General features: G+C 38.4%; 1 protein-coding gene, 1 long non-coding RNA gene and 1 other non-coding gene across 4 annotated transcripts; 2 read left to right on the top strand and 1 right to left on the bottom strand.

Annotated features, from left to right (window-relative positions):
• Positions 1–4534: 4534 nt before the first annotated feature.
• On the top strand, positions 4535–4640 carry LOC141634569 (small nucleolar RNA R71). Its single transcript, XR_012539296.1, has one exon. It is a non-coding gene; the product is annotated as a small nucleolar RNA R71 (small nucleolar RNA).
• A 6630-nt stretch (positions 4641–11270) lies between these two features.
• Positions 11271–11683, bottom strand: LOC141629991 (uncharacterized). The gene is made up of 2 exons (XM_074442894.1): positions 11587–11683; positions 11271–11491 (listed from the first exon to the last, which is right to left on the bottom strand). Exons 1-2 carry the CDS (start codon positions 11681–11683, stop codon positions 11271–11273), a joined length of 318 nt encoding a protein of 105 aa, XP_074298995.1.
• Positions 11684–12691: 1008 nt separating this feature from the next.
• LOC141626751 (uncharacterized) lies at positions 12692–17737 on the top strand. 2 transcript variants are annotated; one of them, XR_012536337.1, is made up of 3 exons: positions 12692–12865; positions 13635–13713; positions 17301–17737. It is a non-coding gene; the product is annotated as an uncharacterized LOC141626751 (long non-coding RNA). The 2 variants fall into 2 exon arrangements; XR_012536336.1 differs by having other exon boundaries at positions 12696–12865; positions 13635–13706.
• Positions 17738–19014: the final 1277 nt, after the last annotated feature.

Below are 19014 nucleotides of genomic sequence, written 5' to 3'. Positions count from 1 at the left end.
GACTTCTCTATCCGCCCAACTAGGCAAAGGACAAGATGGATCAAGTAGTCCTTGCCTAGCTAAATGTAGGAGGGGTGGATATTGAGCCAAGTAGGCATTTTTCTGATCTTCATAGGCTTGCTTGTGCATTGCTTGCATGAGAAGAGTCACATAGTCTTTCCCAACTTCAACTCCTTCCTATTGAACTCTTCATACTTAAAGGGGTAAGGTGGTATGACAATGGAAGAGGAGGGCATTTCAAGATCACCCTTTTGTTATTGAATGATATACTCGGCCTCTTTGGAAAGGGGAAGTAGATAATTGGTCCGGTGGACGCTTAGACGACAAATCTTCGAAGGCAAGGTGAACGATCTAGCTTCACTAGTGAGCCATCCATACTTAGTGTCAAGGGGGTTATGGGAAACCCACTTGAACTTGTGAATCATAGTATGCATATCAACAAGATGGCCACCCTCCTTTGCTTTGTACTTGTTATCCTTATTGAAGTTAGGATCAAAGTGCTTGGCTAGGATAGTGACTAGGCCGCCATTGACAATAACGGTCGTGCCCTTCTTCCCACAATCAATGTTGAGCCATCTATCTACTAAGAGCCTCAAAGAATTGTAAGGCTTGGTGTGTACTCTTCCGATATTCAAAGCCGATTCAAGGAGAATAAAATCAAGTCTTGTGAAATGGTTGGTATCTTTCCTATCAATTATGGTGTTACCCACGACCTTGTGCCATACTCTTATGCCCGGATGGTGGACCAAAAGAGCACGACTCGCATGAAAATCCTCAAATTTCTTCCCGGAGATTGCCTCCCAAAGAGGTTCGGGGTCATACTTTCCATAACTCTTAAAATAACTCGGTTCATCACTAAGACCCAAAATTTCACCCAATTCCCTAAAGGTAATGCGTCTACTAACATTAGCTAGACGAAACTCGAGATTCTCTCTATTCTCAACTTTGGTGACTTTCAAGGAACTTAAAAATTCCAAGGTAAGGGAGGGGTATGTCAATTCCCTTGTTTCAAACAATTTCTTCAACCCCATGGCATTGAAAAAGGCTCTAGTTTGCTCAAGAACACCCAATTTTTCTAAGGTATCTTCACATATAAATTTGGTGGATTGTAATGACTTCATAGCAAACTTGACAAAGGTATTTCTATGGGTATCGGAAATAAAAGTTACCTCCGGATAATGCAAAAGTTGATCAATTACCGGAGTAGAAGGTGTTGTTGCTCCCATAGAAGGTTGTTGTTGTTGTTGCACTTCCAAGTTTGGTGTTGCTACCACCATAGCCAATGCTTTCTTTGTTTGAAGAGCCTTTTGCCTTTGTGAGAGTGCCTTAGCCTTTGGTGCCTTTGTTGCCTTAGTTGCTCCCTTAGTCCTTGCCATTGATGAACTAGCCAAGAAAAGAATAAAAAATCTTCAATTTGTAGTATGCCCAAATCGATTTGAAGGTGAAAGGCTTTGCCTTTATGAAATCAAAAATCGACTCAAAGGTTGAAGATTTTGTGCTTGGTTTTGATTTTTGTTGAAGAAGGAGTGATTGATTTGTTGTTGGAAGGATGGTTTGATTTGTATTTGGTGGATGTTGTTGAGGGTTTTTGTTTTTGTGATGGAGAGGATGAGGGTTTTGATGTTGTGGGTAGTGTTTATGAATGAATGAATGAAGGTGGGAGGGGTTTTAAAGAGACCGAAATTTTCGAATCTGCAGGGGCAATCCGTGCGGATTCTGCCCAATCCGTGCGGATTCTGCTCTTTCTGGACTTTGCAAAACTCGCCTAAAGACGGGCGGATTCAGTAGAAGACGCTCGGATTTGCTGAACACGGGACGGGCGGATTTGCTTAAAGACGGACGGATTTCAGTCCAGAAAATTTTGCTTGTTTTCCTCACCAAAGACGGACGTCTTTCTTACAAGACGGGCGGATTCTTCAAGACGGGCGGATTCTTCACAGGACGCCCGGATTCATCACGATCAAGAAATTTTCAAAATTCAGCTCGATTCGACGGGCGTCTTTTCTGCAATACGCTCGGATTACTGAAGACGGGCGGATTCTCAGGAATCCGCTCGGATTCTTCCCCTGTGTACACGGATTCAGTTCCATCCGTGCACAATGCATTTCCCTTACCATTCTTCCATTCTTTCTTCAAGTCTTGTGTTCGTCATTGTGGGGGCACTACTAAGGCATGGATAGCCTAGGCAATTGCCATCCCCACACTAAGCTAAAAGCACTACACATCAATTGAAATTGTTAGTCCCTCCCTCACTTCTCTCAAACATGACAATTTTTTTTTGATCAAAGTAAATAAAGATCCAAAGATGACAAAAAATGCAATACAAGAATTGAAATGTAAGTTAGGGAGTTAGAAATATTTACAAGTGGTGGTTTAGGGAGGACTCCACCAAACTCTCATTCTTGATGAGATGTCAAGGGGGCATGTCCAAGGTGTTGTTGATGTTGCTCAACACCTTGAAGAAGTAATCAAAAGCTTGTTCATTATCATGGTAGAGGTTCTCAATAGACCGTGGCCCTTGTTGTTGGTCTTGATCGATGACATTACCAATGTAGGGATTAAAAATCCCTTCAAATTCGTCGTCCCAAAGACCACAAACTTCATTAAGTTGATCATTGAAAATCGCTTGCTTAGATGGAGACAACTCTCCCAATTTCTTCTCTTGGCCAATGAGGCCATCCTCTTCTTCCTTGGTTGATTTTGATGAGCTTTGCAAGCTCTCCTTGTCACAATTCACTTACTCTTTGAATGGAGCATCTTCAATTCTCTTCTTCCATTGGAGTTCCGATTTCTTCCTTTCATCCTTTCGGCTATAATGATCAATCATGAAACATGGTTCATGCAAACGAGGAGCTCTCATAGTCTTGTCAAGATTAAAAGTTATGCTTTCATCTCCCACTTCTAGAGTGAGCTCACCATGTTTCACATCAATCACCGCACCCGCGGTGTGTAGGAAAGGTCTTCCTAGGATGATTGGAATGTTGGAATCTTCCTCCATATCAACAATGACAAAGTCCAACGGGATGAAAAACTTCCCAATTCGCACGGGGACATCTTCCCATATCCCTAATGGTGTCTTCGTCGATCTATCGGCCATTTGGAGTGTGATATTGGTGCATTTAAGCTCTCCCATCCCCAACCTTTTACTCACCGAGTACGGCATGACACTCACACTAGCCCCTAGATCACATAAGGCTTTGTTGATCGTCGTGTCGCCAATGGTACACTTTCTATTGAGAAGCTTCCCGGATCCTTTAACTTTGGAGGTGAACTCCCTTGAAGTATTGCATTACTCACCTTAGTGAAGGCGATAGTCTCAAGCTTCCGGATCGACTTCTTCTTTGTGAGGATATCTTTCATGTATTTCGCATAGGCCGGCACGTGATTGATTAATTCCGTGAAAGGAATTGAGACTTCCAAATTCTTCACAATTTCCATGAATTTTCCAAGTTGATCATCAAATTTGGGCTTGGCTTGACGACTTGGAAAAGGGAGTCTAATCACAATGGGCTCCTTCTCCTTGGCCTTGTCTTCATTTTTCTTTGAACTTTCTTCTTTTGATGATTCTCCATCTTTGGAGTTTTGCACAATTTCTTCCTTTTCGCTAGATTCCACAACTTCATCCTCAACTTGCTTCTTCGGTGCTTCATACCTTGTACCACTTCTCAAGTGAATGGCACTAACCGATTCATGTCTAGGGGGATTACTTTGAGGTGGTAATTGCCCCTTTTGTCTTTGTGAGCTTGAAGATGCTAGTTGAGTCAATTGTGTTTCCAACATCTTGGTGTGAGCTAGAATGTTGTTGATGGTGGTTTCCTTTGCTTGGCTATCTTTTTGCATTTGAGTGAAAAATTCTTGTTGATTCTTTTGCATTTGGAGGACCGCTTTTTAGACATCAAAACCTTGGTCATTTTGGTGATTGTATGGATTTTGATTTTGGTAACCTTGGTTTTGATTGTAAAAGGGTCTTTGATTTTGGTTTCTCATGGGTGGTGGAGTGTATGTTGTTTGAGGGTTTTGAACATTTTGGCTTTTGTATGAGAAATTTGGATGGAATTTGGTGTTTTCATTGTAAAAGTTGGAATAAGGGGTACCGCTCTTGTATGCTTGGAAAGCATTCACTTGTTCATTTGTTCCCCTACATTCACCTTGGTCATGTCCCAAAGTTCCACAATTCTCACATATCCCACTTAGGATTGATGAGGATGCCGTCATGGCATTAACATGATGCTTTGATGATTTTGAGTTTTCCTCAAGTCTAGCCATAGCTTGTTCAAACTTCAAGTTGATTGTGTCAATGTGAGCACTAAGTTGAGCACCCAATTGAGTAACGGAGTCCACTTCATGCTTTCCTCCTCTAGTAGCCTTGTGAGGTCTACTATATTGTGAGTTATGGACCGCCATTTCCTCAATCTTGTTCCATGTTTGATTGTCATCAATTTCGGTGAACATTCCATTTGATCCCATATTGAGAATGTTCCTAGAATCTTCATATAAACCATTCCAAAATTGTTGTACCAAAAACCATTCGCTAAGTCCATGGTGAGGACATGAGTGACAAATTCCTTGAACCGCTCCCAAGCTTCATACAAAGACTCTTCATCCCTTTGCTTAAAACCCGTAATTTGAGCTCTTAGCATGTTAGTCTTTTCCGGTGGGTAGAATTTTTTGTAGAAAGCTAGAGCCAACTTCTTCTAAGAATCTATTCCAAGGGTGGCCTTATCAAGGCCCTTCAACCATTGCTTTCGTGCCGATTAAGGAAAAAGGAAATAAGACCCATCTAATTTGGTCTTGAGTCACGCCTGCTTTGAGAGATAACATCACAATAGTCGCAAAAGGTTTCCATATGAGAATGAGGGTCTTCACTAGGCATCCCCCAAATTGGCTCCTCTCAACTAATTGGATGAAGGCGGACTTGGCAATAAAATTTCCGGTTAGATGTTGCGGTGTAGGAGTACCATTTGGTAGATTCTCCTCGGTGGGTACGGAGTGTGACGAGAATTTAGGCATTGTAGGTGGATTTTGTGGGGTATTGTGTAATGGGTTTTCTTCTCCTTCTATTGCGAAAGGATTGACAAACTCACTAGTGGGTTGAACAACTTCACTAATACCTCTTAAATTCCTCCTAACAAGTCTCCTATTGTTCGTCAAGGTTCTTTCGATTTAACGGTCAAAAGGTAACAAATCACCTTGTAACCTTCTAGACATGCAAAATATCAAACAACTCGAAAACAATTAGAACAAACCTTGAGGAGTTTTACTTCCTCAAGGCGAAGAAAGACACAACTAATAACAATGAAAAGAAATCTAAATCAAACAAACACCGTCCCCGGCAACGGCGCCATTTTTGATGCGATCCCGCTAAGTGTTCACAAATTAAGATGTGGTCGTTGGGTCACGGTCGAATCAAAACAAAATTTATAGCTTCACAAACAACTCTACAATTAGTAAAGAGGCAAGTAAAGGTCGGATCCCAAGGGACGGGTATTGAAATGAGATTTCTATTGCAACTAGTGGTGTCTAAGGGGTGTCACAAATTGGGTTGATGTAGAAGGTCACTAAACTAAAATAGCAATGAAAATAAACAAGTAAGATGAATTAAAGGGGTGTAAACAATTGATTAAAGGCACTAGGGTGTCATGGGATCATAGGGGAATCATGGGATATGATCATACAAACATGTTCTCAAATTATAAGCAAGCAATTATTGTTGTGATGGATTGAGTTGGGTTATATCTTACAATCCTAGGAAAGTTTGGGTCCCGAAGCCGAATCGATTAGATTGTACAACACCTACAAGTCGACTTAATCTTCCCTACTCAACAACATGCATGGTCTAATGAGACTCGAGTTGGGTTATGTCTTACAAGTCTCATTGAAAAGATAGAAGATGATAGTAAATGCAAGGATTCATAGGCTTAGCATTTCATCAAATATAACATGTGCATGAGTTGAGATCAAAATAAGCAAGCAAATAAAACATGAAAGCACATTAATTTAAGCATGAATCATTCCCCATGTTGGTTTCCTCTAATCACCCATTAACCCTAGCTAAGAGACTACTCACTCATTATCATGTTGATCATGCTAGCAAGGTTGTCAATCATACCAACAATATGAAACATGATGAATAAATGAAAGTAATTAACAATAATTAAAAGGGATTAAGAGATTATACCTACTAATGATTCCAATAATAAAGCAAAGATAAAAGAAGTACTTGAATGCTTGATTGAGAGGTTGTCAATCTCCCAACAATAACCCAAATAATCTTCAATTACCCAAAATAAAGGATGAACAAAAGAGAGATTAAAGAACTAAAACTTGGATTAAAACTTGATTAATACTTGATTACAATATTAAAGAGAGATTTGATTGATATTAACTACACTAATTATTGATAAGAAGAACATTCCCCTCTAATTAGACTAATGGGGTATTTATAGTGGAAATTAGGGAGGATGCATTAGGGTTAACTAAGGGCTAAACTAGTAATTACACTTTTTAGATTGAGCAAGGAGGAGCCGGTATTTTCCGAGAGAAGGGCTTCTTTCTTCGTAGCTTGAGAAGACAATCCGTCTTTGTCTTTGGAATCCGGCGGAATAGGGTCGGGACGGGCGGATTCTAGCGTTGGAATCCGAGCGGATTCAGGGGAATCCGGACGGATTGTGGAGGTGGAATCCGAGCGGATTAGGGCAAAGCCGCTCGGATTGTCTTCTTTAACTGAGACGGACGGATTGTGACAATCCGCTCGGATTGTCAGTCAGCAACAAATCTTCTTCTTTTCTTCCCTTTTCTTCACAAATTCCTTGGGGATTTCCTTGGGGACTCAAGGATCCTTTCTCAACTTTGCTCTTCTACTATAATATGTACAAAGGCCTTCTAATCTTGTCTTTCCTTGATGCTTGGTCATTGAATTCGATCAATTTAGTCTCGTTTTGCCATGAAAAAGCAAGATTCTTACTCCTTTCCTACCAAGGGATCAAAATCTCAAATAATATGCAAAACAAAGAACTAAAGATAAGAAATGACCCAAATAAGCACTAAAAAGCATGGGAACAAGGCTAATTCGGGGGCTAAATATGCGCCAATTATGGTCACATCAATCCCACAAACTCCCGAGGCTATTACTTCTACAAACCTCATGAAAACAAAGTGTTTGTGTCTAGTGAGCCTGTCTTCTTAGAAAGCGAGTTTATTTCTAAGAGACAGAGTGGGAAAAATTTTGAACTTGATGAATTTCAAGAGCCACAAACCGAAATAGAGACGCAAGAAGACGTTCCTTCGACGTCTAATTTTGTTATCATTCCTCAACCGAGGAGGTCGGGTTGAGTTTCTCGACATCCTGATAGATATGTTGGACTTATCCAAGAGGATGGGAGTCTTGATGTGTTACTTCTTGAAAGTGACGAACCCGCCACCTACAAAGCCGCAATCTCTAGTCCAAATTCAGCTTTATGGCTTGAAGCCATGAGATCCGAAATGAGTTCTATGCATAAAAATCAAGTTTGGAACTTGGTGGATTTGCCTGAAGGGGAAAGACCTCTTCAATGCAAATGGATCTTTAAGGTAAAGAATGGCATAGAAGGACATGATGATGTCTACAAGGCTAGGCTAGTGGTAAAAGGTTTTACTCAAGTTCATGGTCTTCACTATGACGAAATGTTTGCCCCTGTAGCCATGCTGAGATCCATTCAGATACTATTAGCGATTGCCGCATTTTATGACTATGAAATATGGCAAATGGATGTCAAGACCGCTTTTCTAAATGGGCATTTAGAAGAGGAGGTGTACATGATACAACCTGAAGGTTTTGTAGATCCTAAAAATCCTAACAAAGTATGCAAGTTTAAGAGATCCATCTATGGTCTTAAGCAAGCATCAAGAAGCTAGAATCATCGATTTAATCATGTAATAAAAGAAAATGGTTTTACTCGAAGTGTTGAGGAACCATGTTTATACATGAAGTTCAGTAGGAGCAATGTTGTGTTCCTAATATTGTATGTGGATGACATACTACTTATTGGAAATGATGTTCCCATGTTGTCCTCCGTCAAAAGGTGGCTTGGAAATCATTTCCAAATGAAGGATTTAGGAGAAGCACAACGCATATTAGGTATCTGGATCTATAGAGATAGACCCAAAAGGATATTGGCATTAAGTCAAGAATCTTATATTGACAAGATTCTTCGACGCTTCAACATGTACCAGTCTAAGAGAGGCTTGATTCCTATGCGAAGTGGGATAATTTTGAGCAAGTCTCAATCGCCCTCCGAACCCGAAGATGTTGAACGCATGAAGTTGATTCCCTATGCTTCCGTTGTTGGATCAATCATGTATGCCATGATATGCACTCGTCCAGATGTCTCATATGCTTTAAGTATGACAAGTAGATATTAAGAGAATCCAGGTGAGAGTCACTGGATAGCTGTTAAGAATATTCTTAAGTATTTGCAAAGGACTAAGGATTCTATCTTAGTGTTTGAAGGAGACTCCGAGCTATGTGTTAAGGGTTACACAGACTCGAGCTTTCAAACAGACAGAGATGACATGAAATCACAAGGTGGATTTGTGTATATACTCAATGGTGGTGCCGTCAGCTGGAGAAGCTTCTAGGAAGCTGTGATTGCGGATTCTACTATGGAGGTTGAGTACGTTGCAGCATCAGAAGCTGCCAAGGAAGGTGTATGGATTAGGCAATTCGTGGAAGGGCTAAAAGTAGTTCCTACTGCCAAGGATCCCATTACTCTCTATTGTGTCAACAATGGAACCATCTTCCAAGCTAGAGAGCCAAAGTCTAGTAATAGATCTAGACATGTACTCAGAAAATTTCATATTATTAGAGATTTTATTGAAAGAAAGGAAATTGCGATTTGTAAGGTTGGGACGGATGATAACTTAGCTGATCCGCTCACCAAGCCTTTATCGCAGGCTAAACACGATGGACATGTTATATCCATGGGGCTTAAATGTCTGCCCAGTTTGTACTAGACTATTTGATATGAAATAAAATATTGTTTTATTTGTTCATATAGAATAATCGCATTTGTCTTTTAAATTTTAATTTTTATTACTTTGTCATATCCAAATGGGTTGTTGAGACAATATTGAACCCCATTAAAGTGAACTAGATTGACATAGTAATCGCCCATAGTTACTTACATGAGGTGACATCTCGAAGTAACTAGAGTGTGATGCGATTAATGGCAAGTTCAAGTGCCATAGAGCCATAAGAGATGACTAGTCGATCACATAGCGGACTGTATGGGATACTCTGTCGGGCTTATGACCGCTTATAGAATTCTGGCAATTTTTATAGCTTGGTCGTGGCGAGAGCTACTATGGTATTCTCATGAGTCGATTCTTTGACTAATTACTGTTCACCTAAGATGGCACAGTATCAGACTGACTTTGATTTATGTCCCGCAACCTTCGTGATTGGGGTCTAATGGGCATGTTTTGGGTCATGATGAGCTGTGGCTGATAGAAGGGAAGAGTGCAACAGGAATTGTCCATCCCCGTCAGGGTTATCTTATATCTCAAGGCCACTCGAGGAGCAATGAACTGGAAATGTGTGGCCACGCTCGGAAGGTATCTATGGTAGATAATTCCGGTCAGACAGTTATTCTCCCGATCGAGAAAACCATTCATGATATGATCAAATGCAAGTACGACCTGCAAGACACCTTGCATTGAGTGGGAGATAGTAATAGGACAAGAGAATTGGTGACACACAGTTATCTCGGACGAGTGGGAGATTGTTGGAGTATGTGTCCTCGACAATAATGCGTTCACGCGTTTAAATCTCATGATGAGAATACATGAGGGAAAGTTATACTTTATTATCAACTAGTCCACATTTATCGGTAATGGTTGGCTAACTAGAGTTTGACATTACTGTCGTGTGACGGTGGTGATCGGTTGATCCCTTAAGGTCATACCTTTAGAGTAACACTCTCAATCAATAAATTAATTAATTGTATGATAATACGAGTTAATTAATCCTTTTATTTAGATGATGTCCTTATTGTTTATGAAACAATTATTATTAGAATGAATAATGTATTATAATTATAAAATGTTGTGAATTATAATTAAATGGGCCATTTTAAGTATATTAAGTCATATATTGTTATTTATGTCACTGCAAGTGATTTATTTTATGTAATGATTTTAATATGTTAAAAATGCATTACATGAACATATGTCTAATAACATGTCACATATGTCACATCTACAGTTGACAAAATAACAAAGTTAAAATGGAACACCATTTTATAAATGGAGAACTGATTTCTCCATATAGTGGGAGACAATATTGCTTTTGTCTTAATTGTTTAAGACAACCTAATTATGATTAGGTTTAGGCATGCAAACCTATTTTTCCTTGTGAAGAACAATTTGTAGAAATTAGAACCATGCATTGGCCTTGGGTAAACCAAGGTGCCGGCACCCCTCTCTCTCCCCTTCACCTTATGAGAATTGTTTTCACAATTTTATTCATTCTAATCAAAAACATTTTATTTTGGTTCTCTAACATGATTTTTGAGAGCGAAAGAAAAATAAAAACATCATTCTAAAATACTAATATTAAGATATAATTACTAGTAGTAGTAATAATTTATATTAGTAAAATTTAAAGGAACATCTACTAATTTCTAGTAATAAAATTAGTAAATGTATTAAGAGGGATTACCTTGGTAAAATCCTTGGGGAGAGATTCTACAATTGAATCTTGTTCATCCATAAGGAAAGCTCAAGAACTAGGTAAGGTAGGTGACCACTAGTGCCCATATTGCCGAAATATCAAATGTAAGGAACTATTTTTCTTTACTCTTGTAATTTTTTTGCATGCATAAGATCTTAAATTAATTTTATAACTAAATTAATTATTCACATATTCAATATGTAAACAAATGAGATTAATGAATCCCTTCATTATGTCCTTCCTCTAGCTCAATTTTGTGCATACAAATATCAGGACTGATGCCCTTAAGGTCATCTAAACTGTATCCTAGAGCCTTCCTGTTTTTCGTAAGAACGACCAACAAAACAGAAAGTTGGTTATTATCAAGTTTAGCATTAACAATAACAGTATATTGTTGAGAATCATCTAAGAACACATATTTAAGATGAGAAGGAAGAGGTTTACGCTCTGGTATCTTTACCTCAGCAGCATAAGAGATTTCCATAATGGCGTTTACCGTCTCACCTTTCTCAATAGTGAACTCCTTACCTTTTAGAGCAGCTTTCATCGTCCTTTAATCAACCTATTCATCCTCTGAAAAATCATCAAAAGCTATCAAAGCTTCTAACGGGTCCCCAAGAAGGGATCCCGTCCAATAATCAAACATAGATTCATCTACAATGTCTACAGCATAACATGTATCCTCTATCATAGGCTTAGCCAGTGTGCTAGCCAAATTAAAAGTAACCTTATCATCTCCTACCTCGAGAGTCAAACGTCCCTGTTTAACATCAATAATAGCTCCTACAGTATGCAAAAATGGCCTACCCAAAATTATAGGAATCTGAGTATCCTCGACCATATCTATACAATTAAATCAACAGGTATAAAGAATTCACCTATCTTAACAGAGAAATCCTCTAATACACCTAGAGGTCGCTTGACTATTTGGTCAGCCATATGTAGGGTGACATTGGTAACTTTAAGATGCCCCATATTCAGTTTCTCGCAAACCGAATAGGGCATGACACTGACACTCGCACCCAAATCACATGAAGCTTTATCTATTACATGAGTGCCTATTGTACAGGGAATTGAAAAACTACCAGGATCCTTCAATTTTGGTGGAGACTTGCTTTGTAGGAGTGCACTACACTCTTCTGTAAAAGCAATGGTCTCGGCCTCGATATATCCGGGTCCGGTCCGGACCGGACCGAAGACCGAAAACTCAAAAAAAGAGGACCGAGGACCGGACCTAAAAAATTCGGTCCGGGTTTGGTCCAGACCAAATGGTCCGGTCCGGTCCAGTCCAGTCCATTTTTCTGGTCCGGACCTAAACTTGCGCACCCCTAGTCCCAGTACTACTAATAAATTCAATTTACAGCATCAAAGCCAAGCAAATCCCGTTAAATACACAAGCAGGGTCAACTACATTGATTAAGAAAGACAAATAAGAAGACCTATATTAATTTATACCCAATTGAGTATACAAAAGAACAAACCATGGAACCTTAAATTTTACTCCCTCCGTCGGTCATTTGTTTACCTTTTTTATTCTTTGTGGCGGGTATTTTAGTTGAAGGTAAACAAATGATTTGAGACGAAGGGAAGGAGTAGTATTGTACCTGAAAGAAGGGTCATACGGATTACTATTTATCACGTCATCTTTATAATTCAAGTAGAGCTGTACTAATGTTGGAAATAATTTACTCTAGAAGCAAAACGGGAAGTAAGCTCAGCCATCAACGATTTTACTGATTTACCAAATAACATTACTGTTAATGTATACTCAAGAGAGCATGAAAAAGATACGAACCTCCAATCTAAACTATGCCTTATGAACCTTGCTAGAATACAAGAGCAAGACAAAGCAAAAATAAAACATCATCTATCTATATCTATCTATCTATCTATCTATATAAAAGTATAATACAAGAACCATTACCCACTAAACTGTACACGTGTCCTCTCCTTATTAAAAATTTTCCGCCTAAGAATTTTTGTGCTTAACCCTAAAAATACATCATTTTCGTACAATTTTGTCAGCCGTCATTCTACACACCTCTTTCTCTCATCTCTCAAATTCATAATCTGCCCAAATCAATATCAATCTGTTCTCTTCATTGCATAGTCTCATTATCTTGATTCTCTTTATTAAACTCCTATGAACAATCCCATGTAAGTCGTTCTCCCTCTTAATTTTTTTTTTTTGAAATTCCCTCTTAATTTTTTTAATTCATCTAAACATCTACACCCTAAATTTTCATCGTCTCCCTGATTTGTCAAGAAAGCAAAAAACTATTCAATTACAGTAGCAGCTAAACCAAATGAAGATTGAAGGTGTGTTGCGTACAATCGGGTTAGAATATGGCATATGAGTTACTTTAATGAACATTCACTAAATTTTGAACGCATCAATTTCGCTGAGTTCTCTTTTCATCTAGCAATTTCATTGTTGATTACTTCTAAATTGATTTATATGAAGATAATTATCGACTGTTTTTCGATTATTATCTATTATTATCAGTTTCGAACCTGTTAATTTTGAGAGGACAATGTTTTAGTCTCTGTTTATTATCAATACCAAATGAAGCATGCAGTCAATATGTGTTTTTTTATATTATTGTCAATATTGAGCAGTATCAATTTCACTTTGTTCTCTCTTTATCTTACCTTTTTGTGCATCTACCTATTATAAATTTCGATTAGTTCTCGCTTTTCGATTTAATGAAGGTTTTTCACCCTCGATTTTTTTTTTATACAAGTGTCTGATTCAATGAAGTGTTTAGCCTGTTGGCAAAGACAAGCAAGGTATGAAAGGTTACATTTGTGGTTAAAATAGGAGTGCACATGTCCCTTATTTTCCATTTCATTTATTTGTTTACTTTTATATAAAATACGATTAGTTAATTCCGATAATTATGGGTGAAATACTTTGAAAATTTAGGTATTGGAGTGGAGAAGAAAATGTTTGGGCGTTTGATACCTCACAAATTTCAACATTCTCATGAAACTCAAAGTGAGTGGTATGCTTTTCATTTTTTCCATTTTCTCCCTTTTAGAAGCAGTAGTAATCTCATACCTGTTTGTTTGTTTGCAACAATCAGCAGACCCAAAGTTGAATAAGGTAGTTACATTGCAGAATCTCTCTTTTCTTGCCATTTAGTCAGTGTAACTACGGAGTATATCACACTATATCACTTTGCTAGCGCTGTTTCTCAACATCAAAATTTGCTTAACTGCATACCTTCAGATCAGGTAACAAAGAAGATGCCCAATGCCGAAATTCCCACCCATGTACGCACATAAAAAATCAAAGGGAGTATACATGATGCTTTTTGACTTTTCAAATGATATGGGATTGGAGTGACATAGTAGGATGAAAATGGAACGGAGTAGTATCCAGCTAACAATCTAGGCAATAATCTAGCAAGATCTAATTTCTTTACCTCTCTCTAGCAATTGGTCTTTCTCGGTAAATAATCCATCCATTCTTACAGCAATATTTTGTGCTCTCTTAATTCCATCCCTTTTAACTAACAATCTTTTTGCTAGGTATCATCGTTTGGGACAGTTATATTCACTGATATTCCATCTGAATAAATAATTTACATTTTCTTTATCCCCCTCTCACCAAATAAAGAAAATGTAAACTATTCACCACGACAGAGAGAGCATTACTCATTAGAATGCATTTATAAATTAAAATTTTCAATGTAGATTTGTAAATAAAGCTATTGTAGTCCTCTAATTTTCAGTAAATGAATACGCTTACCGCTTATTTGCTACATGGTTTTATCAATTTATATTAAGTATTAGTGAGTATTGAGGCTTAACACTTTATATTGTATGCTCATTGTCTATGCTATATTTTCTTTATGTGTATGAAGCTCTGATGTTCTAACAACTACCCACCTTCTATGCTATATTTCTTGTGGGTTTATTTCTTTTTTTTTTGGTAGAATGTAAGGATATATTATATCAACACCGAGCAATCATTACATCGACTCATACAATTTGGAATATGACAGCTTACATGTAAGCTAAGTCATAAACATAACCACCTAGCACTAGTGTAGCCAAGAGAAGGACACAATGCCCTGCCATCTATCCCTACATCTAGTCCTGATCACATTTTGAATGGTACTTGCAACATATTCAGGTCTAAACATCATACTGTTAACCCGGCACTGATTTCTCACCCACCAAACATTATAAAGAGTAGCTACCGAATGGCGAATAAAGATCACCTATGACCTAGATCGGAATGTCCGCTGCTCCACCAGTCCTCAAAATTTGATGTAGGCAGCTGTATCATACAACAGGCAGAGATCAGCTGAATACACCTTTTGCTATATGAACATTGGAAAAAGAGATGATCATGTGTCTCCTTATCCATCCCACACAAGTCACACCCATCCTCAGTACTACCAAGCAATCTTCAAAGTCTATCCTTAGTGAGTAATCTCTTCCTCATAATCAACCACCCAATGAAGCAATGTTTAGGGAGGTTAATAGTGTTCCAAAGCCAAGAATGCCATGACAGAGCTGGTAGCATAGCTGGTAGCATCCCTCTGAGCCATTTATATCCACTAGCCACAGAGTAAATGCCATCCTCTTCAAGCCACCATGTATCAGCATAACCAGGGAGCATTTGATTTTTGCATCTGGAAATACTATGCCAGGACCAGCTAGCCCCAGCATTAGGTTCATAATCTTTCCAATCTGTTTGTTTGATATAGATACTATGGACCCAGTTAACCCACAAGTGGTCCTTCTTCTGCATAATCCACCAGATATACTTCCCCATTGCTGCACGATTCCAGAGAGTAATGTCAGTAATACCCAGACCTCCTTGTTCCTTAGGATAACAAACACTCTCCCATGAAACCAGAGTTGGTGCATTTGCATGAATATCCCCTTGCCACAGAAAGTTCCTACAAATGCACTCAATTTTCTTCATAATAGTAGAGGGGAGGATGAATATTCTGGCCCAGTAAGAATGGAGCGTGCTTAGGACTGATTTAATAAGCACTAGTCTACCAGTATAAGAAAGTTTCCTAGTACCCAAAGCCCTAATTCTATCTACTATCTTTTCAACCAGAACATTACATTCAAGGACTGAGAGCTTCCTAGGAGCAATTGGGACCCCCAGGTATTTGAAGGGCAATGTCCCAATTTTCAGGCCAGAGAGATCAACAATCTCCTGCAGTAGTCCTTGAATCATCCCATTACCATAGATATTAGACTTACTAGCATTCATTCTCAGACCTGAGGCAGCTGAAAATGTAGCAAAAGCTCTAAGAAGCAACACAATAGATCTCCTATCACCTTTACAAAAAAGAAGTAAATCATCTACAAAACACAAATGAGAGAGTTTTAACTTCTTGCAAAGGGGGTGATACTTAAACTCCTCATATTCCTGAACCACATTCAGCACTCTGGTTAAGTATTCCATGCACACTGTAAAGAGCAAAGGGGATAAAGGATCCCCTTGCCTTAACCCCCTCTGCCCCTTGAAGAACCCAAAGATTTCTCCATTAAGAGACAAAGAATAATGTGAGGTGGAAACACATTCCATAATCATGCTGGTGAATTTAGGAGGAAAATTTAAAGCCTTCATCATCTTCTTAAGAAAGCTCCATTCGAGAGAATCATAAGCTTTTTAAAGGTCCAGCTTCATGATGACTCTAGGAGAGCAAGAGGATCTATTGTAAAGCTTTGTCAAGTCCTGACAAATCAAAATATTTTCCACTATATCCCTACCTCTGATGAATGCACTTTGGTTCTGACTAATCACCTCAGGTAAGACCTCCCCCAGTCTCTTGCAAAGAACTTTAGATATTGCTTTGTTGAGGACATTGCAGCAAGAGATAGGTCGAAATTGATTCACAGAAGTAGGTAGCTCCACTTTAGGGATCAGGGTAACCACAGTGTTGTTTACTTGCTTTAGCATCTTCCCACTGCTGAAAAAGTCAAGTATGGCATCAGTTACCTTCTCCCCAATTTGAGGCCAGGCATCCTTATAGAATTGGCTATTATACCCATCAGGGCCAGGGGCTTTAGTACTAGGGATAGAAAAAATTGCTTGCTTCACCTCCTCCCTAGTCACAGGTTTATTAAGAATAGAGTGTTGTGGGTTTATTTCATTTCATTGTAATTTAACTTAAAATTCACTCATATGTACATAGCTTGCAAAAATTGGCCATGTTGACTATACACATATTTGAGTCATTTGAATTGTCTAGAAGATCTAATGTTACGTAAAAAAGAGTGTCAGTTGGTTTTATCGCCACCTCTAATTGATACATTTTCAGCCGTAGGACTTATTACTTGGAATATAGAATGTGTAGTGCTTACTCTCAACATATCATTGTCTTTCTCTTCTATTTTACAAGCATATCTTTGCTTTTATTATTTAATGATTGTGTTAGACAATTATGCAAAAAAAAAAAATTGGTCTTAAAGTACTACATACGGTATCTTCTTAATATTTTTTAATGAATTTATAGTTTGCCATCCTTTTCGGGTTGTATTTTCATCTTGATGAGCCATTATTTGGTAATGTTTGCAAATGATTTTGATACAGTGGTGATGTTCCCTTAACTTTTAGGTTAGAATCATGGTGACTCTGAAGAACAAAGGATGCTCATAAGTGTAACCAGCTTACATTCACCGTGGTGTAGCCTATATATCCAGCACAAACGAATCTGAAACCTTTCTGATTGGTTCCGAAGAGTCTACTAAGATTTCAGTAAGGGAACTTATCCAAATTCTTATAAGCAATAGACTTTAAAGTCATAAAAGTCGATTATCGATCACCTTGATAACATTGTACATTTTAATGCTAAGAGGATTTGGTTGGAAAAAGACATTTAGGAGTTAAATTCATTCGAGTTCTAAGGTGATTTTTAGTTTCTCATAAGTAAGTTATGTAATATTGGTAAGGTAATTGTTGTGTAAGTCTTTTCTTTTAGAATTATTCTGTAGAAAATAGCCATGATTTTTTACATTTTTCAATATAAGTCGACGCAGTGTTACATTACGACATATTATTACTTCCTTTGCCAAATTCCTCCTTATTTTTGCCACATTTTCCTGCTTTACTTTCCTCCCATAAGTAAGCACATGAGTTCTCATTTTTGACATCATTAACATGATATCGATCAATCATATACATTGAAGAGAATTCAACCGAGGAAGCTCATTTAGAACCCGGTTTTGGACCTTGCACAAGATTGAGGTCTAACATGAATTCCGTCTAAGAAGTCGTGCCTTTTTCCATCTTGGGACTATTCCTTGGTGAGTTTAGGACGTTTTTGTGTAGGAACTCGTATCCCAAAGCTTTTCCTATCAAGAGTTGCCAAGCTAAACAAAACCGAGTGCAACAAGGACCACGGCTGGAGCATGCTTAGGCTTTTGTGCATTATGTCGCTATCAACATTCCTCTTTTGATCAAACATAGCTCAAGGGCCCTTAGAAGAGTTTTTGCAGCATTGCCAAAGTCTTCCAAGTGAGTCCAAGTGTGCATAAACAAGACTTGAGCTAGTAAACAAGGGATTGTTGTACTATTAGTTTACTTTCTATCTTTTATGCTTTATGTCCTTTTCTTTTCTGATTTCTTGTAAGGTCTTGGCTGCCGTGTTTGGTGTTATTAGCAGCCCCTTTTGTGGCCATAGGATGCTATCTTAGATGAAGGGAGGAGATTGTCTTGCTTGTCCTATAAAAGCAAGCACAACCCTTAGCCAAAATCAGATTATTTTGAATGAAAAAACCCTAAGAAGCAACCTGCTTTCTTTCTTATTTATCTTTGCTTTGTGCTTGATAAAACTCCCTTGCTTAGTGCTAGGAGGTTGGATAAGTCCTTAGCTAAGTGCTTGGACGAATCCTAGGCTTAATTCATTGCTTTGTGTTCGAATTAAGTCATACCTTGAGTCCTAAACAAGCTGAGTTTTCTTTGTTTGTCACTTGAGTATTTTCGTGTCAAAACTTGCTCAAATCTGATAGTTTTAGTTCAAATTGGTTATCAGAGCTTTGGTTAACAACACAAAAGCCTTTCTTTGTGAGTTCATTATACCCTAACCACATTAAAAACACAAAAAACAACCCTGAGTGAGGAAAGGCTTGCTGGAATTGAAACACAAGTTACTCAACTTTCTGAAAAATGTGATTTGTTGCTAGATTCTTTCAATGTTTTCATGGCTAATATTCCAACACCACCACCAAGAGGAGGATAACCACCTAGAGGGAGGGGTAGAGGCCGTGGCCTCATGGGAAGAGGACGAGCTCATGGTGGCCGTGAGGAAGAGGAGCTTTCAGATTCAGAG

This window comes from Silene latifolia, chromosome Y, assembly GCF_048544455.1.
Source record: "Silene latifolia isolate original U9 population chromosome Y, ASM4854445v1, whole genome shotgun sequence".
NCBI classification, from domain to species: domain Eukaryota; kingdom Viridiplantae; phylum Streptophyta; class Magnoliopsida; order Caryophyllales; family Caryophyllaceae; genus Silene; species Silene latifolia.
This window is presented reverse-complemented; position numbering and strand designations above follow the sequence as displayed.

Excerpts from the sequence above, each read along its gene's own strand:
- LOC141629991 (XM_074442894.1), bottom strand. The coding sequence starts at position 11,683 with ATGGGGCATCTTAAAGTTACCAATGTCACCCTACATATGGCTGACCAA. Across the intron at positions 11,492-11,586 it reads GGATTTCTCTGTTAAGATAG|GAGCTATTATTGATGTTAAA; the intron begins GTGAATTCTTTA and ends TGCATACTGTAG.